The following is a 24,891-nucleotide window of genomic DNA, read 5'->3' as shown; positions in this document are numbered from 1 at the left end:
CTGGTGGCTCACTGGCGCCTGGCATTTTGTGCTACGTGGCATATTGAGGCTGGATGTATGAGGAAACATCTGTACAATGTTCTAATGTCAATACAGTGCACTCAATATTGTGAACCAAAGGCATGCCTCCCAACATGACCCATTTTGCATTACCTGTGTTTTAGCATAGGAGATGGCAATCATAAAGTAAGAGGGAAGTCCAGAAACAGAGAATTTTATCCCTTCTGGACTGGGTCATGTTGGGAGAGGTATTCAAAGAGGTTTTCACAAATTTTGCTTTCATTGTAAAAAACAAAATGATACACTTTTATTGCCTTTATGCAACCACTAGTGCAACACTTAGAGGCTGAGGGCATTTTGCTTTCATTGGAAAAAACAAAATGATACTTTTATTGCCTTTATGCAACCACTAGTGCAACACTTAGAGGCTGAAGGCAAAAAAGAACCTAGTACTGTACAAGATACCTAACTAGAATACCTCCTTGTGATCCTTGTAACAGCCAATAATCATATTATTGTTTCTAAGCAATATTTCTAAACTGACAACATATTACATAGAAATGTGGTAATTTACCATGAGCTAATTGATCCCCCGGGCTATCCAATTAGCCCCAAAGCTAGCCTTCATCTGGTATTTTTTTTCACCTGCCTGTGGCAGGTAAAAAATAATCCCTGATATTCAGCCCCATTTTCACAATCACAGCTGCAAAAACACATAGATCCCTGAACTTATCATGGAAAATAGATATTTTTTCGGGTGCAAAAAGTGGGGGGCTAATTTAATAGATCGAGGGGAGGGAAATTGCACAAACATTTTTTATATTGAGGTTAATTGAATTCACCCCATAAAGTAGCTTTATTAGCATTTTTAAAGCTAATTTAGAATTTAAGAATATTAAAACTACTGGCTAGCTCTTATCTCTTGCATACAATGCACTCCACGCAGAAAAAAATACATATTCATAAACTTTACAATGTCTAAATTGCAGTTAAAACTATAAGAAGAATTATAATGTGTAAGAAATAATAGCCAATGTAGGGGTATAAACTGTATTTTTATACCCATTTGCATAGTACTATTAATTTGACTCTGCAAATATAGTACCTCCATACTAAACAATTATAACTGAAAAAAGAGCATATATACAGTATTTTTTACATTGACATTGGAATGACACCATAGTACATTTAATAAAATCAATTAAAAAAACTTTACAATATTCCTTTTGGATTTTCTATATCTACTTATCTTCTTGATACTCCTTACATTTCAAATTGGTACCATTATGCATTCATTAAGTGCTGCAGTTTCTGAAAGTTGTCTCATATTTCAGTGCCCTCTACCACTTCAATCATCCTTTTACTTACCCATAAAAAAGACCATATGTGGAATGCCTAAACACTCAATACACCTCAAGAATACTTGTCACACTTCCATAACACTTCTACATTATCTGCTCTGAAAGATTTATCTGAATTGCCACATCACGTGCTGCTGTGTTTTCTTGGCCCAAAGCCACTCAAAATTCTGTATTTTATTTGTTTTAGATTTATTTTATTTATTTAATACATTTATACTTATATGAAGGCACTGAAAACAAATCCCATATAATAAGCATTAAGTTAAATTTAGTTTAAAGTGTAATTGTCTTTCATTAAGATTGTAACTTATAAAAGGTTATACGATTTATGTGGCTGTTATAAAAATATACTTTACAACTAAATTATTTACTCAACATTGTATGTAAAATATCAAGTTTTATCACCTAAACATTTTATGCTCTAAAAGAAGGTCTTATAGAAATTACTGTTATGGCCAAGTAGTATTGTAGGCACTGAAGTTCAATGGCAATTGGCCACTTGCTTCATCTCTTTGACCAATGCCTAGCCTGCCACACAATTCAATGGGCCTAATTCAGACCTGATCGTAGATGTGTGAAAAAACGTACATCCACGGTCAAAATCTTTGACATGTAGGGGGACGCCAAGCACAGAACAAGTCTGCCCCGCATTCCAGACCCTAACCCCCCCTTCTCACACACAGATGTGCAAAAGCATTGTATAGCGGCAATGCTTTCGCACCTGCCGAGTAGATCCCTGCCTGCGCAGCCTAACTGCAAAGGCCGGCAGCTACCTGCCATGTTTTTACCCACAGCGTCTCCTTTTGATGTCAAACAGCTGCCGTGGCCCACCCCGCAAACAGTCTGGACATGCCTGCGTTGTCTGAACCATGCCCCAAAAATGCTGTCACAATGCTATTGGCACACCCCATGAACGCCTCTGCCTGTCAATCAGGCAGAGGTAATTGCACAAGTGAGATGCAACTGCATCCCACTGTGTGTGCACACGCAGTGCAGCTGCTGCAGGTGCGCACACCTCACCGGGCAGCAGCCTGCGACCGCTGTTGTAGCAGTGTCCAGGTCTGAATTAGGCCCAAAATTACTGGAAATACTCATATATAAATTTAGAAACTAACCCTCTCTCTCTATCTCTCTCATACACATATAGATTTTAATAAAAAAGCTGCTGATCCTCTTGCAAGGTCTCTGCAACAAAAAATAATCAACACAGATACCAAGAGGATGCAAGGATGAGATACTAGAAAGTCTTAAATTCCTTAATTGAGCATATAACATTAGACTTTCTTGTAAAATTGCTTATCTTATTGATATTTAAACTGTGCTTCCTCCATATTGAACTCCTGTAGAAGCTCATCAGAATCCAAGACTGATCTGTTTGAATTAGACCACTATCCTCCAATATCTCTTAAAAAGTAATTTCAAGAAGTGGTGGAACTCCCAGAGGGCACTGAATCATTGGCATCCAGGTGCCAACTGTCAGGGGTGGACAAGGGGCACAGATAAATATATTTATAACCACTGCCTGTACCCTGCTGATTACTGCAGCAGTGAAGGCAATGGGAAATGCAGTTAAAACGCTGTCAGGATCCTGGCGATCAGCAGACCAATGTCGGAATCCCAACAGCCGGTGAAATGACGGCGGATGGAATCCCGACTACCGCAGGTTATTACTACTCGGTGGGTCCAGACCTCCAACTGAGTGTTAATTTAATCTGTGGCGAGTGAAGCAAGCCACTGGGCACGAAGCATGGCAAGTGCAGCGAGCCTGTGAGTGGACCTGCTGCCAGCATTCTGACAGATGGTATGCCGCTGTCAGTATACTGACAGCCGGCATTCCGTCTGCCTGTAAAACATATGTAATCCGGCAGTGGTTAGAGATATATTTATCTGTGCTGTTTCTGGTCAGCTGCTGTCCCTTCACAGTGGCTTCCTTGTACAATAAAGTTTTTTTTTTATTGAGAAATGCATGATGTCACACACGCCGCAATGCTGACAGAGAGAAGTAGATTTACAAGACGACATAGGATAAGGTAAGTGTCTGTGAGCTGGATGTAGGGGCTGGAGCTTGATACAAAGAAGGGGGCTGCCTGATGAGACACAGAATGGGGCTGGCTGATGAGAAACATAAAGGGGGTTGGCTGATGAGAGCCACAGAAGGGGGGATGGCAGATGAAAGACATAAGGATGGCTGGCTGATGAGACACAGAGTGTGTGTTGACTGATGAGGCACAGAAGGGGGGCTGGAGAGACAGAAGGTGACTGGACCTGGAGAGATGCTGGAGAGCTGGCTGGACAGACAACCATTGGCGAGCTAGAGCTGCTGAAATATATGTGAAGTAATGTGCCATATGTGAAGTAATGTGCCAGTAATCCTGCCACTTCCCACTGGGTGAAAAGTGGCAGGATTACTGGCACATTACTTTTTTCCTGCAGCTGTGCTACTGCAAGCAAGGAGAGTAGGATGCAGGATATACAGTACCATTGCCTGTTTTGCCTCCAGGCACCTGCTATAAACTTATGCCCATGCTTTCAAGGATTGGTTTTACTCTTGTAATAAATCCTTGAACCAAAAGCATCTGACAAAAAAAGGACCAAGGCCACTTATTCTGAGGTATAATAACTTTTGTAATTAACTTTTTAACAACTTAAACACTCTTCCTTAAAATCAGTGCACATGACTTAGCCTCAACCATAACAGGTGTTATCAGCAAGTTCACATCACCACACAACAGGGTGCATGCTCTTAGTAGATTTGTGTGTCTTTTATGGATCAAGCTAAGTTATGTTCTGCCACAGTAAATAGACTTTTGCTTGATACCAATAACAAACAGTAGTGACAACAAGCCATATATTAAGTGTTACAGTACACAACAGTACACTGTACTTAGCATAAAACAAAACAAAACAAAACAAAAAACACATTCCCCAAATTATGAGTTGTCTGGCTGTTCCCATAGTGCCTGAAAGCTTTCTGGTTAGACAGAAGCATAATTTTCAGTATTGTTAAAGTATCACAAATGGCCAATTATGTATGTATGCATGCACTTATTTATATTTAATATGCAAACACCAAGATAACTAATATCACTAAACACATGCACACATCATTTCTTGATATGCATGAGCAATAATATATTTGGGACACTGTATATACAGCTAGTTCTGATGCACACACTTTCTAAACACACACACACACACACACACACACACACACACACACGCATATACATATTTGTCACACGTATTTGTTTCAGATTTTTAAACAAAGCTGAGATAAAGACAGCCTGAGTAAACACAAAGTATAGTTTTTAATTGACCATTTCATTTATTGAAGGAAAAATGTTATCCAACACCTTTATCAACTACAGATGTAGCTGCATACATCTAACCCACGGCACATTCCATGGCATACTGCAGGTGTGACAAGGTAAACCGGTCTGCGACTATTCACAGACACATGTATGGCATGCGCATACTTACACATGTGCAAAGCATAGTTTCAGGCACACCAGCCGCACCAGCTTTGCTGTGAATAGGACGCATTACGGCAAAGATGAGCGTGGCTACATCTGTATGTGTATAATAGCGCTCTCTTGTTCTTAAACCTAATAACTGGTTGTGCCACTATTAGTAGCAACAAGTGCAACACCTACAATACCTCTAGAAACATCTTTTACATCACTGTGGAGGAATTTTGGTCCACTCTTTAATTCAGCTGGCAGATTTTAGAGCATGAGGTTATGTAAAGTCCTGTCAGAGCATCTAACCTGATTTCAAGTGAAGACTTTGCCTAGGGCACGCCAAAACCTTAGTTCTGATCCATTCAGAGGGGGACTTACTGTTGTGCTTCAGATCCTTTAGTTGCTGCATAACCCAATTGTGCATGAGCTTTATAAGCTGATGACCAGACATTCTCCCTCAACATTTTCTAACAGAGGGCAGAATTTATTATTTCAATAAAAATGGCAAGCTGCCCAGATCCTGAAGCAGCAAAGCATCTTCACACCATCACACTACCACCACCATGTTTGACTGTTGGTATGGAATGCTGTGTCAACATTATGCCAGTAATAACAGGAAATTTGTCTTCCCAAATGTTCCATTTTTGACTCAGAACATTATCCCAACATGCTTGGGGGTTGACTGTAGGCCTGATTGAGAATTGTACTCTTTGCTGATGTTTTCCCAATTGAGCAATTATCAGCAGACTGTGTACTGTATGTGCTGCGATTGCACTGTGCACATGCAGTTTTATTTTTTAACTTTGTGTTTTTATTATTGTACCAATGCAATTTTGCCTTTATAAACTTACAAGTCCTGTCTGAAGTACCATTGCTTTTTAGCCCTCATATTATCTACACTTTTATTTTATTTCAAACTAAATTTACTACCACTGAGCATACACTGTTACCAACTGTTACCAACACTGTTCTTTTACCTGCATTTCTGCAAATCTACTGCTGTTTCTCTCCTACAGCCTTTACTTATATTTCCAATCATCTTTCCCCTATTTACTGTACCTCATCGATACTACAGTATGTCAAGGTTTTCATGAACTCCCTCCATCTCTCAATGTCTACCTAATCCTGTATCTTTCACCCTTTTCCCACTTTTATCATTCCCCTGAAGTATAATATACCCCCTCCTCCCTCCCCTCCTCTGTATAATGTCCACCCCTCCTCTTCCCTTCCCCTCCTCTCCTGTTACCCCACATTTCATTCACTTTTGCTCCATCATGGTCCTAATATCCCACCACTCAGACCTGCTCCCTCCATTCTCTCCCTGTCATCTCATCTCACCTCTATCCACATCACACTGATCTCCCTCCTTACCCACCTCCTGAAATGTATCTTCCTAGCTCAATCACCAGCACCAACACTACTCTCTTATCATCTCTGTTCTCCAAGTTAATATCACCTAAATGCTATAGCAACACTTCTAATCTCATTTACATCTCTCCCAAAATATCTCACCCTCTCTCCTGTGCCTTATCAAATGCCAGAACTGTCTGTAACAAACTGGTCCCCAACCATGACCTTTTCATCTCCAACTCCCTGAATCTCCTAGACATTACAGAAACTTGGGATTCCCCCTCTGACACTGCTTCTCTCACTGCTACCTCTGCTGGGGGCCTCACTTTCATACACAAACCCCAGCTGGGGGCTGACATGGTGGTGGTGTTTTGGTCTGTCTATCCTCTGGTTACTCCTACCAACTCATACCACCACAACCTTTACTTACATTCTCTACATTTGAGGGCCATACTATACGCCACTTCCAACCTGTTCACCATCAAGTAACTGTCTATTAAAGTCCCCCTGGCAATCCCACCAAATTCCTTGATCACTTTGCTTCATGGCTCACTCACTTGCTATCTTCTGACATTCCCTCCATTATCTTAGGTGATTTCAACATCCCAATTGATATCCCCATAGAATACTCCTTAACCTCACATCATCACTTACTATACTATCTCCTTAACCTCACATCAGTGCTTAGTATCTCCCAATGAACCTCCTCACCCTCTTATGTGAGTGGGCACTCACTTGATCTGGTCTTCACTTAATGTTGTGACATTTCTGACTTCCCCAACTCCCCTGACTGACCATCACCTGCTCTCTTTTAACTTATCTCTCTCTGTTTCTCCATCTCTACCTCCTAAGGCTATCATCACTAAGTGTAATATTGAGGCCATCGACACTGTTTCCTTATCCTCCCTGCTTGACTCACTACTCTCTTCTATTTGCTATCTCTCCTGTCCTGAACAAGATACAATGCCTCACTTACTTTTGCTCTTGACTCTGTTGCTCCAGCAACCCTCATTCACCCTTGCAGATCAACACCTCAACCCTGGCATTCCAAATTCACCAGCTACTTTTTATAAAGTTCACATAACGCCAAGCAGCAGTTGTGGAAAACATGCTCTAAAGCAGATTTTCTCCAATTTGAATTACGACCCTCAACAACCCCCCCCCCTCCTTTCCCTGACCATTCCTCCCCATCCATCTCATCAACTCTGAATTGTTTTTTCTCTGTATCTGGATAGGAAGTAATGGCCCTCATTGGGGTCTCCCCTCCACCTCCCCACTAAACCCTATCCCCTCCCATCTCCTCCACTACCTCTTTCCTTCTGCCTATTCCCATCTTTCCCACCTCCTCAATCTCTCCCTCTCATCAGGCACTGTCCCAACTGCCTACAAGCATGCCCTTGTTTCCCCTAATTGAACCCAATTCAATTTAATTTGTTGCATGAGTAACTAAGGGGGCAATTACTATTTCCCACAGTGCCAGTTGGTGTTAAATAACTTTTTTCTTTGAATAAATGAAATAAACATTAAAAACTGTATTTTGTGTTTACTCAAGCTGGGCCCACTTGCTAACTTTTACTTATTTTCTTCCATCATTATCATATAATGAAACCCAAGTAAATTCAGATATTTATGGTTGACCACAAATTAATAAAATCAATGTTCCATAATAGAAGCAAGTTACAATTCACTTTTAAAATGAAAGCTAACATAAATACAGTTTTGCCTGATTCAAAGTTTATAAACTAACAAGTTGGGATTAACAAACATCTATGGTTGTTAAACATGAAAACTTTTGCAGTGGAAAGTAGCATACCATGCATTTATTGCTATTCTACAAAGTTCAACTTTATGGAACACAAAAGAAAAGGTTTTAGGAAGTATGTAACAGAAACAATGCTAATCTGGATTTTACTGTTGCCACCTCGTGCTTTTCAGTGAAGCCTAGTGCTTTAGTAAACAATGTAAAAAGTGGAGAAAAAAACCTCCCTGCATGGTGACAAAATGGAATTCTATTATAAGAATTTACACATTACTCAGTCATTAAGTAATAGTAATGAGTAAAACTATAAAATGACAGCACATTAAAAGTAACAAAAAAGAAGTAACAATTGTGTAATATAAAAAAGATTTAATGGCTCAACCTTTAAGAAATTACTTAAACACTATAATGCACATTATACTATACTATTAAGTACATTCAATAGTACTAACTAGATAAATATAATCTTGCTATAGTTGAGCAATCAGCAGTTTTCAAGTAGTAAACAGGAATCATCAAAATGTTAAATAGTGCATATTAATGCCCACTGAACGTAAAATCTTACAGTAATTAAATGCAAGTATTTGTCACAGCACAGTAACTTTAAGTTGTCTTTACAGCATTGTATTAGCCCACACATAACAAATGAAAACATTTCCACAATGTGGCTGGATAAACTGGAATGCTTTGTGTTGCATACAGTAGGTCAGCTTACATATCAAAATGATGCATCCTAATTGGCTGGTTACATCAACAACATTGTACACATTATCCCAATCAATAAAGACCTACTATATTAACCATGAACTCAAACATATTAATACACATGGTCAATTCTAAATCACAATTATATATATATATATGTATATATATATATATATAATAAATATATATATATATATATATATATATACACAGTATATATATAAAAGCTAACCTTTTCTCATTTTTTATTCTATTATACAGTATATTTACCAATCTTGCCATGATCTATAAAATACAATATTACTTGAACTGATATATTACACAGTACACAATAGTACTTGAACTGATATATTACACAGACAAAAAATAATATTTAAAAAAAATATAGAAATAGAATACTTCCAAAGATAATGTTAATGGCATGGCTATGTTTTACACAAATATTAATTTCTTCAGGCTTTGCTTTGCATCTTCAAACTTCATATAACAAGAAACAGATTATGGTTATATAATTAACCCACATTGAATTAGCATATAAATTAATTATAAGATTTTATACTATTTTAGTAGGTTGCACCTTTAAGGCTTTGGAAAGATTGCACCTGGGGCCTAATTCAGACCCAATCGCTGCAACGGCAACGATCGCAGCCTTAAGCCTTTTGTGTAGGGTGCACGCACAGTGGCCGCACTACACGTGCGCATGCAGTGAGATGCCAAAGCATCTCACTGCTGTGATCGCCTCTGCCTGATTGACAGGCAGAGGTGGTCGTGGGCGGGAGGGGGTGTGCCAGCGGCATTTCAATGCCGCTGTGGGGGCACAGTCTGGACAGTGCAGGCATGTCCGGATGTGACCCAAAATATGGCAGGTAGCTGTCTACAATTACAGCTAGGATGCATAGGCAGGGAGCTACTCACCGGGTGCGAAAGCATCGCCGCTGAGCGATGCTTTTGCACCTCTGCAGGGGGGTTGGGATTGACATGAGGGGCGGACTAGGCCTGTGCTGGGCGTCCCCCTGCATGTCAGAGATTCTGATAGTAGATGTGCTAATTTTAGCACATCTACGATCAGCTTTGAATCGGGCCCCTAGTTCCACCACCACTTATCGGCAGCTATGGACAAAGGAGAAGGAACTTCCATGCTTCTGTGCTATACATGGGTACTAATGCATCACGTGATGTCATTAATTGCTGCAGTTGCTCTTTAAGTTCTCACATTAGTTGCATGGTTTAGGTTTTGAATTACTTAGACTTCCATGAGAAGAAGTCTTTAGGATTTATTGATATGTCAGCTTCGCGGTGGATGGCTGAAAATTTATAATGGCATTCACCTATCTCTAGAAAAATTGTATAACCGTTTATCAAATCATTTTAGTTTAAAGGTGACATGCAAAGACAATAAAGTATGTAAAAAAAATAACAATATGCGGTCTTTTAGTACTTACAAAGTATAGTTTACATTTTAAAGAACAATAAAAAAGGTTACTGCAGAACAATGCTTTATCCTCCTGAAAATGAGGCTTCTGTTCCCACACTATAGATACATAGTAACTCACTCACTGTGTACGTGCTGTGAAGTATACATAAATATAATATATGAAGTTATCGCTCCATGATACCAAATCATTATATCAACTACATTTTACCACATTGTGGATGACAAATGGGAACATTTCTCGGAAATAGGGTATGCGTTTCACTGACAGAATAAATGGCTTACATTAATTTATTTTGTATGGCCAAGAAAAATTATAGCATGTTATAAAGCAGTGCAGTAAATGTGGACATTGAATTCTCTTTTTACAGCCTCCAGCTCGTACCGTGTTATACCCAAAGCTAATTCCACGTACATACCGAGATAATAGTATACAGTACTTCCTTCTTTGATTGAACATGCATTGCACTGTAAATTGTATGATTGTCAGTATGTAGAAATATAATATGCTAAAATATATGATACCGTACAGTGGTTTGTATCTGCTAATACTTAAAGGTGGTTTTTAAAATCATTATTATAGACAATGACATAACTATGTTAAGGATATTTGACGACTGTGGGGCCCAATCTACAGGGCCAGATTAACATAATAATTAACATATGTTGCTCTCTTCTGTGACTATTCAAAATTCCACATGCAACTCTATGAATCCCTGCATATAGCATTCACTGTACTTCACCATTAAATATAGCAATCAAGGCAATTCCGATTGAAAATGTTATATTGGTTATTGAGTTTTTTGTAGTATCAGGGTCTAAGTAGTGGACAGAACTAGGATGATCATTTATAAATGGATATCCTTCATCTTTTACTAAATTCAAGTTTCCAAGATAAAAGACCATAAGAAATAGTACTAAATACCCATCCATCTTTTTGTCAGGTTAAAATAACCAGTGTGGTTCACAGACATATAACAAACGTATACAACAAAATGATTGGATAATATATCCAAAGGAGCTTATAAACTTAAAATATAGTGACTATTGAACTTTGTGAGACCTTCAATACTGATATCACAGGACCATAATCAAAACGCACATTTTAAAATCACAACATTATACTGTAGTTCAGACATTTTAAAACAGCAGCTGAAATGGCCATGAACAAATAACAATATTTCCACAGAAACAGAATTTTCAAATCATGATATAAGAATTGAATCTTTAATATTTTTCTTACCTTATTTTGTATTTGTGTTTGGCCCACCAAGATGAGAATGTTAGATGATATTATAGATAGACAGAAGTTTATTAGAATGATTGACCTCTCAGACTTGATGTATCTGTTTACATAAGAACAAATAATACTTTTGTTTACAATAGTCACTTGTAAGATTAAGGCAATTTCATGAAGATTGTTATACAATATGCACTACTATACTACTAGTGTATATAAAATGCATACAAATGTTTTTAATTTCAACACTTAAAATATATGAGTAGGGTATCATTGGAAACACTTATTTAATGAGCACTACAGACTATACTGAAGTTACTTTATGCTACTGTATGTTCTTCTTTTGATGATTCAATTCCATTAGACAGTAGTGTAGAATCAGCCAAGTAGTAAGTTTTATCCACAAGACAAATATCTAATTCCTCAGAAGACCAATAGATAAAGTTCAGACATAAAGTTCAGTAACAGGTTAATTAAACTTATAGATATAGCAGCCCTCATTGTTGCTGCAATGCATACACACAAACATCACGGCAACGACTTAGTGTGCCTGGGTGCGACTAGTCGCACCTGCACAATGTAATTCTCATAGATTGCGGGCTCGTGGTGGGAACACTACAGTATTCACGAAAATGTAGTCACACTACACTGATCAGAAGACCGACGCTGGAATCCCGACATCGATCACAATGCCAGCGCCGGAATCTTGAATGTTGGCATCCCGAACGTAAGTATGCCAATGAAGATTAGGGTTAGGATGTGCTGAGGCCTAGGGGTACATTTAGGCACTAAAGGTAGGGTTAGGGTTAGAATGCCAGGAGAGACGGTTAGGCGTAGGCACTAAGAGGGGGTATTAGGGTTAGGCTATGGGGGGAGGGTTAGGATGCACGTTAGGAGGGTTAGGGGGTAGAGGGGGAGTGTTAAAAAATTACCTAGCAGGTGTTTGAATTCTGCGCATTGGGATGCTGCTGTCAGTCTTCTGACCACCGGTATCCAAAGTGCCTGAATCCCGATACCATTACATGATGAGGCCTTCTACATCTATATATTACAGTTAGTAATGTAGTTTTTTGTTTATTTATTGTGCAAGTAAGAGTGAAACATCACTTTTTAGATTCATGAAAATAAGTCAAATGGATCGTCTTGAATGTCAATTATTTTTAGGACACTATTCATCATTGGGGCTGGGTGGTGGTCTCTGATGATTAAGTATCCAACTCACTGCGAGGGGTATACATAATTACTAGAGCAATTCAGCATTGCTAAGGCGTGAGGACAGCTTCTCTGAAAAGCATCTGTCCGCACAATCAGTGTCACTGCTACAGAGGTAGCATTGATGCTTGCTACATCCTGTACTGGCTTCTGTGCATGTGTGACCTAAGGTCACGCATGCACACAGCCGCTGGGAACACAGTGAGGAGGTGGCAGAGGGATGCACTTGGATCCATCTTCACAACCCTGGACCTCCAGTAACAAATGCCATCTGAAGATAGGCCCTTAATAATGAATGGCCTCATTTCTAAAAAAAAAAAAAAATGCAGAAACTAGCATTTACGCACATGTAATGGGCCAATTAATGATGATGAATAGGCCCCTTAGCAGTTTGATAAACATGTTGTAATGATGATCATATTGAAAAAAATTAACATATTTCTGTATGTTGTGCTTAGGATAAGTATACAAATATTAGGACTATATTTTTCAAAGTATAACTATGTAGCAAGTGTAGAAGCCACCTTTAGCTATTCACAAGGTTGGACTGGCCCACATGTGTACAGGGGAAATACCAGGTTTGACTCAATGCCTCAAGGCCCCACCACCTCTTCTAGGGGCCAGTTTCCAAACTGTGCTCTCAAATTAAACATTGTTACTGTACTAGAGGGTCAGTAACTTGGTGAAGCAAGACCATAGATGAACTTGGGTTGTAGGTTTGCTTATATGGAAATCTCACTAAGATTAGCCTTCCTGACAATCAGAGTGTATGATCTCTCTGTGGTGGTTAGCCACAACCTCTCTGTTGACTGACGACACTTCTTAAGCATTACCACTGCAGTCCCTGGTGGACCCTTCATACCCCTGTCTGACACTGGCTATACAACTGAAGATAACTGTACCTTGACCACAACTTTGGCATTATTAGTGTCTACATCACCACTAAAGTAAAAGATGACAATAAATAAATGTTGTGCCATACAATACCCATAACAGGCAATTGGTGATATGTTGCTTAAAAATGCACAAAGAACAGAAAATTGTTTTGTATTAGTCAATGACTATTTCAAAAATGTGGATCTAATGGACTCAGTGATTTAGAGATTAAAGATCCAGTCTAGACACCAGCTGTGTAACATCTATACTAAGGCTATCTAACAGGAGTGATACAACATAATAGAAAAGGGCACAACCTGTGCTACAGATATTAATGAGAACCAAGTGGAAGACAGCATGGACCATTCCTTTGTTTTTGTGCCAAATCATTTCAAAACACAATTCAGAAAGTAATTAGATTTAATTTCCTTGTTTATTAGAATAGCTCTGCATATCAATAGAATAACAAATGTCAATCAAAAAAACTTAAATGCCAGTGTATATATCATTTAAAATTAATTTAAATACCAATGCAATGCCAATTTGTTTTCTTTTTCTCCTAAACAAAAAGATAAAATAATCAACAATATGTGGTTGTATTTGTTAAGTCAGCCACAAAATCTCATTTACCATGTTTTTCAATTAAGACACACATATCTCTCGTTAAACTAGTCATTCTGTGCACTCGCTTCCTGTGTTGATAACACTTTCTAATTTTAATACATTGCCATGGCAACATACATTTATTTAAAGTGCAGCAATTTTTAAAACTGTAATATCATGCAGTGTCATAGTTTCACGTGTGCATTGAAAATGATAATATCATAAGAAAAATTGCAGTACAATGCACTGCAATTAAAAAATCTTTTTGTAAAATCGCACTACTCCATGTTGCGAAAAAATAAAATAAAATAAAACATAGTACTGCCTTATTTCTTATGGTTGCCATTTGCTGTCTTTAATGGTATTTAGCTAAAAAGCAGGTATTTAGTTAAAAAGCTCATTACAAACATTAAGGAAGGGGGTAGTAGTGCTAACTGCACACACTTGGTCAGTCATGGTATATATAATATATTGCTAGAATCAGACTTTAATGTCATAAAAATACTGGCTGCTAATGGCTCTTCGAGGAGGAAATGTATCAAAAGTTCTATATAGGACAAGTAGTGAAGTTGACTTCAGCAACCAATTATCTTCAAGCTATCATGTATCAAGTACAATCTATGAAATGATAACAAGAAACAGATTGGTGGCTATAGACAATTTCTTCACCTGTCCTCTTTAGAAGAATTGATACAGTATATCTCCCACTTAAGGCCCCCATACATCAGCGATTAATTGGGGCAATTTGGCGTTTTGCAAATTATTGTGCAGATAAATCTGCAATGTACAATGTATGGGTTCACAGACCACAGATTCAGACCAACAATCAAATGTGATTAATAAATCAGGTTGTCCAACATGTGGGATTTCACAGATCGAAGCTTGGACCAATAGTTTAGCTCTATCTTTAAATGGCTGTTAACGTCTTTGTGCCTATGGAGGCATTCTTGCATGACACCCTTGTGATCCCTCTCCTATAGTATTCATCCTTCTCTGATGTTTTATAGAAAATTACACTGCACTTTTCAGCTGGATTGAAATCTTAACACAAAACTTTATGACATAGAAGTGAATATCCAGGAAAGCATTCCACAATTTGGATTGCAAATAGGGGCTCAGACTCTAACGCGCATGTGCAGATCTCAGGGAAAATGGTGCAGCAGCCATTTTACCAGTGACTTCTCTAGTGCACATGCACAAAACTCTGGGAAAATGGACAGCTGTGCCATTTACCCAGTGATTATTGTGCACTTCCTGCCACCAACAAGGGACTCTGGTAATGTGTCTATTAAAGAAATGGGTGCATAATGTGTGTTGTGGGCCCCCCTGGAACCAAGGCACCATGTACATTGCACACACTGCACTCATTGTCAGTACACCAGTGTACTGTATGGAAGTTACATGGTCTAAAATATGACAGTAAAATTGAATAAAAGTTGTGAAAGAAGTAACTTTACATTAATAGCATGTGAACTACACAAGCAAAACTCACTATATTGTCTATATTTCCAAAAGTGTCAACTGATGATGATTTTTCATGCATAGTGCAATAATAGAAAATCTTCTATTGTCACCATTCATCATTAAAATGTCACTACTGCAGCTGAGGGATGCTCAGCTCCACAGTGACACTGGCTCATCAGAGGGGAGCACAGACATACTGTACATCCTTGATGGTGATTAGAGTTCTTCTGCAAAAGTGTGATCTGGGTCATGTCAGGTCACTCCTGTGTCCTGTACTGGAAGCCCAATTTGGGGTTTTCAGTGCAGGTTCTGCAAAAAAAAAAAAAAAAATGAAGACCCAGAAAAATAGTTTAAAAAAGTAAAAATTAAATATAAAAGGAAAAATGCTTTATTCTATTTGAGTGTTTTCTCCTCTATCGCACCCATCTATCCTCCTCATTGGATGAAAGCTGGATCAGAGCATTGTTAAATAGTCTGCACCATGGTTTTCTTGAGGAAGTTAATACAGGAAACAGCCATTAGATTCATGGATTGGTAAGTTGCATGAAGCCTGATTTCCTGTGAAAACAGCTGTTTTCACTTCATGCCCAGGTCTTCTCCCTATAATAAGCAGGCCCCTTATGCCTACTAACTGCAGAAGAACAATGTCAAACAGAATTCCACACTTTTTAGATCATATACATACAAAATCACTATTCAATTTTTGTAGATACTGTATATTTGTATAATATACAAAGAGAATGGTATTTTACTTGGAAAACCACCCATGCTGTCTGAGTAGGAGATGAATATTAAAATTAGTTAATACAGGGCCTCCATAATCAAGTCTCTAAATCTATCAGTTTTGCTCTCAGCTTTAGACTATTAATTGAAATCCTGGAAAAGCCATGATAATATAATATATAAAGAAACATGCTTAACATATATTTAATATGTACAGTAGGTACAATGCACCTTAAAAGTTGAGTACGTTTCTGTGAATTGAATGACAATTATAGTTTACTTAGGGTGTGTTAGTTGATTTAAGGAATGTGTAATTCTGTTTTAAAAGGTTTTCAATAAAATGTTACACATAGTAGCATCCCAAAAGTGTAACGTAAAGTAAAATAGTATTATATAAAATATATATACAGTACCTCCATAGTGCTGCATAAACAACTGCAAGGGTGATCAAGGCCAAACAGGAAAGACCACAGCCAATTATCAGGGTGACTGAAGGAGTGCCTGAATATTCCATGATCTGTAGAATGTAAAATATACAACACATAAGTGTATGAATGTTATAGCAGTAAATATGAAAAGATCATAGACGTGGGTGATAACACAATAGTTATTGTTAGGGTTACCTATTTAAAGTTTGAGCTTAAGTCTTTAGTACTGATAAACTTTTTGGGTGACCAGATTTCATAATTTTATTGTGTTCAAAAGTTTACAGACATCTTTAGCAAGTAATGCTAAGTGAAAAATATCTTACTGATACCATCATACTATCACACTCACACTATGAATATATTTGATGTTGAATATTAAATTGTTCTGTAGCCATATACAAATAATTGAGCATATTTAAACCACATTCGGTAATCTTGTTTATGTATAAAAACAACTGTTAAGTTCAACTTGATTATACTTGGAAACAGTTTGTATTGTTTTAGTTAAAAGTTGAAGAGCCAAATCAATAACATTTTTGTTAAATAGAGAAATGACTAGATAAATAACACTTCATTTGCAAACATTATGTATGACTTCCATATGGATTGTTTCTGCTATGGCATTACGGTACATTTATGTTTAACTGTATATTTAAAATAAATGTAAAAACATCCTTTATTAATCATGTATGGAAGGTCAATAGACATAAGGCAAATGCCCACTGAATATCTGCAATCTATTAAGCAATCTAAGCACCCCATATCAATGGCTACTATACAGTATGCTGTTTTTATCCTCATAGTGTATTGCTGTGTGAAGGGAAAAAAAAAAACATTACCATACTGGCTACTGAACTGAATGTCTTGTTAAAGATTCCTGTATTAGCAGGAAATCAACCTCTCTCGTTCATTGAAAGAATATTAAAATTGTCTCAGACCATATGTTTATACATATTTATACAGCACACACTAGACACAGTTCCTAATTAAACATGTAAATATCTCTCCCATCCTCTGTAAATGATTGTTCATGTGGGTGTAGACAGTATACCAACATATTCCTATACAGGGAAGATGTATACACACATACACAACGTTAAGCTGTCCCAGCTACAGAAATCTTAAAAGTCTGTATCTTTTCTTTGTTACTTACTATTTCTCTAGGTTGCTGAGCCAAAATGGCGAAGGTAGAGAGACGATCACATAAGCATTTCGTATGGGATGCATCGGTGAGCACAGTTTTACATCCCTGGGTGGACCAGGTTCCTAAAGAGTCGTTCCTGTAAAGGGAGAGAGGGAGAGAAGAGATGACAATATTACGCCTGACGGCTAAATCCTTGGAAACAAGAAAAAAGACGCAGCCTAATGGAGAGCACCGTTTACTTCCAGCACAGGGGCGATCGCTACTTGCTCAATGACACTTCATCCCAGCTGTAGAGCGAGCACCGGGCTGCACAGTTCGGCTGCTGCTGAGCTGCTGGGCTGCACAGGGCAGGGAGCTGTCCGCCGCTCTGGTGCTGATCACTGGCTCGGCGCTGGCCAGCCCCCCTCTAGCAACCGCACAGACCTCTTGCAGTACGACTCGTTTCATAGCATAGAGAAGGATGAAGCTGCTTATTCCCACATAGCGCATCAATGCCCTGACCCGCTACATGCAATACTCTATATTCTTTTATTTACTTCTATATTCTCATTCGTTTCTTAAACAAAACAAAAATCTGAAATCTCCCTGGCTGTATTAATTAAAAAGCGACTGAATGTGAGAAGGTGGTGGAGGGGGAGGGGGTTTATTTCACCCTGGAAACGGGCAGCGTCGGATTGCTCCACACAGCCTGCGCCTTATATCTAAGGGGAGGGGGCTGAGAGAAGGAGAAATACTTCGCCTAGAAATGCAGAGGAAAATGGAGGGGAAGATGGATAGAGAAATCGCTGCACGGATCTGAGGAAATCGCTTCAGCGTTTTAAACCAACATTTTCAGCAAAGGGTTAAACGTGATTTTGCAGTGCATTCCTCCCTACAGTATGTCTCCCCACCCCCATGCTGGAAAAATATCCCAAGGCCGCCCGGCATTCAACCAATGCAAAGGTTGCCATGCCACCACTTTGTCATCTCTATTAACCCATTCACAGCCCCCATTGCATTACACCGTCGAGCCCCCAGCACAGAATATCTATACGTGCAAATAGATAACAGGAGGGAAGTCATTATTCTTCTAGTAACTAAGGAGTTCTATCAACTGGACCAATAACACCTGCACAGCTTAAACAAGTACCGTAATGTACACTGCATCACGAATCTTCTTCATACAACTCCTACAGTACTTACATTTCACCATGGAACTCAAAGCAAGGACCAACATACAGTAGATTTGTTTACTGGAACACATCAATGAGCAGTTGTGATCATAGAACACAATTACGGTGTTCTTTATGATGTGAATGTGCTTGTTTACTCGATTAAACATGAGCTCCCTTCTATTTTTTTTTTCAAACTGCTTCACTGTATTTATCATCCAGTAATGCTGACGCCTGGCATTACAATTATTTGCCATTCGCTTTGATTGTTTATTGTGTAGGGTTTTTTTTTATCCCCTGCATTCCTGTTTGCAGCTAATATATATCAATGCATTGCGGATAAGACGATGCTCTGCCCCCTGGCGGGGAAGGGGTTAATACCTTGCAGTATTGTCTTTCTACTCAGCTAACAAGCCTAACACTCAGCAAATATCCTTCAGGGGATCAATAGGAATCCAGCAAATATTTTTTTATTTATATAAAATACACTCTGAGTAAAAAAAAATGCACAGTGGATGCTAAACATAAACACTGAAGAACATATTTAAATCTTTAGTTTAAGCTACAGTACTTTAACTGTGTTAGGTGTATGTGATATGATTTTGCATACATGTATAAGGTATATCAATCCCAATAAGTACATGATATCAGCACTACACAGCAATACAGTTATGCTAAATATGAAAATGTATCCACTGTGAGAACAATCCAGTATAATTTGGAGAGCAAATGACACTGGTTCAAATTATTAAACAAAATAAAATTAGCACCAGCAATGTTAGCAGCTTATATAGATGTCAATAGTCTGCATCTTAACAAAACACTCTGTTTGCATTAAAGTCATACAAAATAGATGTGATAGGAATGATTTGCAGACTGCTAGTCCTGACACAATATTTGATGTTTTATTTCCAGGATTATTTTTGGGCAGACTGACAATTCCTGAAATGTAATTAGTGAACAGGGGCCCTCATTCCGAGTTGATCGGTCGCAAGGCGAATTTAGCAGAGTTACACACGCTAAGCCTACGCCTACTGGGAGTGTATCTTAGCTTCTTAAAATTGCGACCGATGTATTCGCAATATTGCGATTACAAACTACTTTGCAGTTTCTGAGTAACTTCAACCTTACTCTGCCTGTGCGATCAGTTCAGTGCTTGTCGTTCCTGGTTTGACGTCACAAACACACCCAGCGTTCGCTCAGACACTCCCCCGTTTCTCCAGCCACTCCTGCGTTTTTTCCGGAAACGGTAGCGTTTTCATCCACACGCCCATAAAACGCCGTGTTTCCGCCCAGTAACACCCATTTCCTGTCAATCACATTACGATCGCCGGAGCGATGAAAAAGCCGTGAGTAAAAATACTATCTTCATTGTTAAATTACTTGGCGCAGTCGCAGTGCGAATATTGCGCATGCGTACTAAGCGGATTTTCATTGCGATGCGATGAAAAATACCGACCGATCAACTCGGAATGAGGGCCAGGGTTTTGATGCGCATGTGTTAGTCAGCAAGAAAGCAAATCTATATATACAGAAAGAGTCAAACCTTTTTTTCACTGCAATTTTCCTTTAAACAAATTATTTAAAGGGTTTCCGCATGGCTTCCTGCATGCTTTACTAAATAGTTTTATTCTTTAGTCCGGTTTAGGTGTTATTCATCATTAACACTAAATCACCCTATATAATAAATGGCTAACACTACTCCTCGCCTCAGTGGGGGGATTTCAATTGTTTGTGTGCCGTCGGCCACTAGCTGGCACCCGATGGAGCAGTTGAAGTGTTGCTTCATTCAGGCGCGCACAGCCTTTGGCGCTGACATTACTATTATGTTGTTCTGTCATTTCAACGGGCTGGTAACTTGTCTAGGTAGAAATTGTCAATTTTTGCCTCCTTTGTATACAAAATGGCATATTTATATTCATACAATACAATTCACAAAATAGAGAAACACAAATAAACAAATCAGGCTATACAGTATATAAAGGCTTTAGACACAAAAATAAAGTAAGGAAGCTAAAGGAATATAGTTAATAAAAGTTGCAAGAGGGCATATACAAATGAATGAGTGAAGAGTTGGAAAACTCTTTTAAGACAGCATGTTGGGAGTACCAAGGCACACAAAGGCCTGGCAAGCTGTGGGTTGCCATGAACCCAGCTGGCCATAGGCAGACAGCAGAAAGTTTATACATCTTAAAAAACACAGGCTGCCTTTTGGAATGCATAATGGGTTTTTTTTACATTTGGAAGTGGATCTAAACCAAACTTAATACTACATTTTTTATTTGATATCATATGAAAAAGTATAGTAAGTATATATATATATATATATATATATATGCTTTAAAGCTAAATAGGTAAATCTAGTAGACAGGAAATCCAGTAAAAAACATGGCATATAGGATTATAGTCATAAAACAATTATAGGATTACTGTACTCTAATATGCTGACATGGTATATGTTTAATTTACCGGCTGTCGGGATCCCGGCATTCAGAATGCCGATGCTGGAATCCTGACAGCTGGTAATGCCGGCAGCCAGAATACTGGACTATTAACAGGAACAGGACTATTCCCATAGAGTGGGAATAGAACCTGTGGCGAGCGCAGCGTGGTGAGTGCAGCGTGGTGAATGCGGCGAGCCCGCAAGGGGAATCTTTGTGCTCACCCCGCTGCTTGCATACTGGCGGCCGGGATTCCGTTGTCGGTATATTGATGACTGGCATCCCGACCGCCGGTAAACCATACTGAACACACTAATATTACTGTATGGGTCTTTGTAAGATATGTGTAATAATAATAATAATAATAATAATAATAATAATAATAATAGGCATATATGGCACCGTCTCTCAATTTAGAATATTTTATTTATTTTTCATAATGGAATATTACCTCTAGATGTGTCATCACTTAACTATACTTTATTCTGAACATACTGTACACATGGCTTTATTTTTTATGCCATATCGCAAGATGTCTAGAATATCATAAACTGCACAATAGTGTTCTATAGAATAATAACTTATGACCCCTTATTACTTGCATCATATTATTATTATTATTATTATTATTATTACTATTATTATTATCCTTTATATGGCGCCACAAGGGTTCCGCAGCGCCCAATTACAGAATACTTAAACAAATAATCAAACAGGAAAACAGCAACTTACAGTTGATGACAGTATAGGACAAGTACAGGGTAAATAAACATAGTTACATCAGCAGATGACACTGGAATAAGTATCAGGTGGCAGAAGACTGCTGGATTTGGTGCAGTTGAAGATTATTAAAGTAAGAAAGGATAAGCACATGAGGGAAGAGGGCCCTGCTCGTGAGAGCTTACATTCTAAAGGGGAGGGGTATATCATATCATGTCACTCTAAGTTATGTTTAGACAGAAGGATAGCTAAGCGAGAGCACATTTGTTACAAATTTCTGTGTCACTTGATAACTTCACTGAGCAAATCTTATTCACATTATTATTAAGGGCTGTAGACAATTCACAGAAAAAAATAAAAATTTTCAAATATATTTATATTCCATGGGTGAAGAACGGAGTATTTTGGTTCATATAGAAGAATTTATATTTAGGTACAACTTGCCATTTTTTTTGCTGTAAAAAGCTACTTAAGGGGGAATTCAATTATGTCCAAAAAAAAAACAGGCTTTACTACAAATCAATTGAAGCCGGTCTTTTCACCTGTCAGTTGCCCCATTTTTGGGGAAACCACATAGGAGCTGGGATAAGTTCCTGTGTTTTTGTAATTGCGGCCGCAATAGCAGGTCACTAATTAGGGATTTATTTGGGTGGACCTCAGAGAGTCCCGCAAAATAATCTCCGATAAGAGCCGTCATCAGGGCTAATTGGATAGCTCCTGGGGATCAATTAGACAATTGAATTCCCCCTTTAATCTGTTTTGTAGATTTAATCTTGTTTTCTTTTACACAGTGATTGATGTAACCAATTCTTCAGAATTTCAGTGTTAAGTAAGATTTGGAAGATGCATGAGTTGAATATTCAAATTGTATCTTAAACACTGCTTTAACTCTGGAAACCAATCAACTATGACAGGGTTGGACTGGGCCACAGGGGTGCAGTGGCCCCTACTGCCTGGGGGTCCACCCCTTCCTCTAGGGATCAAATTCCAGATTCTGCATTTGAATTAAATATTATACTTGTTACATTATACTGCACAGGAGTAAGGGGTATTTTCAAAAGTGCATTGTTGTTATTACTCTGGTATATTATCATGCAAGCACTAGCAGTATGTACTATATATATTTATCAAGGGTCCAAATCCATGTACTCGCTAAGGGATAGCCAAGCATCTAAGCATGGGCCCCTACTACTGCATTCCCCCAGTGGGCCCTTCATGCCCCAGTCCGACACTGAACTATGATATAGTAATTGCATTGTACTAAAATTACAGTGGAAATGTCTATTCTTGAAATATCAATTGACGTAATTTACAGACTGCAGGATGGACCCATAATATTCCTTAAGCCCCATTTAGTATGTATAAACAAGTCTGCATTTTGAAAAGACAGGTTATTGCAATGGCTTTATGGGAGTAGAGGGTGCATCTTCTTTCTTGCCATGCATGGCCATGCCCCACACTACAGGACACTGTGAGCAGCAACTATTACCAAAATGTAAACCTCTGTACTTTAACATCCCAGTGGTATTGGTAAAATGCAAAAAAAGACTCAAGTATTAATGCTACTGTACATTCAATCACTATTGATCAGCTACAGTACCTGATTTTGGTAATTATACATTTTCATTCAAATTGTAGACATGAGGTGGTACCCAAAAGAAACAGGACTCATACGTTGTTCATGTGAAACAGTCATCATAACAAAAGGTGAAAGAATGAATAACTCTTTGGGGGAAAAAAAATCACTGAAGTCAAATGCTACCTTCCCCCGCAACATCAGCATGGATACTGGTTCAGAAGGGTTCTGCAAACAGTAATTTAGCAGCAGAAGCCCGTACTACAAGCACCTCGCCCTCTAGAATACAATATATATAAAAAAATATTTTTTCAGTATTTAAACTACTGACAGACTTTCATCTACTAAAGTATATATGAGGACAAGAAAACCAAGTGTGGTATAACAGATAGACAGTGTTACACAGTCAATAGATAGACACCACATGTTAGACGGCACAAAAGGTCGACAGGGTCAAAAGGTCGATATGAAAATGGTCGACAAAAAAGTTAGACAACATTTTTTCTGCATTTTTGGGTTTGTGTGTATAGTTTTGTCATCTGAGACCCCCAATTGTAGAAAGGCTTCACTCGCCATGTTTCAGGCTCGGTGGCTCGCTGCGCTCGCCACAACATTTTTAACCAACTCTATGCCAACATGGATAGAGAAGGTATGAAAAAGTCCAAATATATATAAAATTGAAAAAAAAACCAGTGTCTACCTTTTTTATGTCGACCATTTTCATGTCGGCCGTTAGACCCTGTCCACATTTTGTTCTATCTACCTTTTTCATATCGCTCTTTTGACCCTTTCGACCCTGTCAACCTAAAATCTGTCTAACATATGGGGCCAAATGTAATACAGTGAGAGTTTCAGAAAAGGAGAGATTTGGTAAGGTTTTGCAGGTTTTTTAAAGTGGCAATCATTTACACAGCAAGATCAATCTGGTTTTGCAGTGTAAATGATTGCCACTTTAAAAAAAAAACTGAAAAACCTTACCAAATCCCTCACTTTCTGAAACTCTCACTCTACTACATTTGGCCCATGGTATCTATCTATTGACTGTCTAACTAGACACTGTCTATTATCTAGATACCAAGAAAACCTTATGTACAGTATTACACAGTACCATTTGTAAATATGCACACAGTAACTGCATGTACAGTATTGCCTTGTTTCATTCCTACCTACTGTAATTAAAAGTATATCATAATAACTCTCTTGTGCCACAGGAAATACACATATTTCCACTTAGTTATGACTAGA

At 38.3% G+C, this 24,891-nt stretch overlaps 1 protein-coding gene across 5 annotated transcripts in view; it reads right to left on the bottom strand.

The window, feature by feature from the left end:
- Positions 1 to 24,891, bottom strand: part of ADGRB3 (adhesion G protein-coupled receptor B3) — a 1,362,616-nt gene that overhangs the window by 222,237 nt on the left and 1,115,488 nt on the right. For all 5 annotated transcript variants that reach the window (XM_063916752.1, XM_063916755.1, XM_063916756.1 and 2 more), the window contains 3 exons: positions 17,768 to 17,894; positions 16,600 to 16,703; positions 11,312 to 11,414 (listed from right to left, as the gene is read on the bottom strand). In XM_063916752.1, the coding sequence (XP_063772822.1) occupies positions 11,312 to 11,414; positions 16,600 to 16,703; positions 17,768 to 17,894 (334 nt within the window). The remainder of the gene's footprint in view (positions 1 to 11,311; positions 11,415 to 16,599; positions 16,704 to 17,767; positions 17,895 to 24,891) is intronic.

This window comes from Pseudophryne corroboree, chromosome 4, assembly GCF_028390025.1.
Source record: "Pseudophryne corroboree isolate aPseCor3 chromosome 4, aPseCor3.hap2, whole genome shotgun sequence".
In the NCBI taxonomy this organism is placed as follows: Eukaryota; Metazoa; Chordata; class Amphibia; order Anura; family Myobatrachidae; genus Pseudophryne; species Pseudophryne corroboree.
This window is presented reverse-complemented; position numbering and strand designations above follow the sequence as displayed.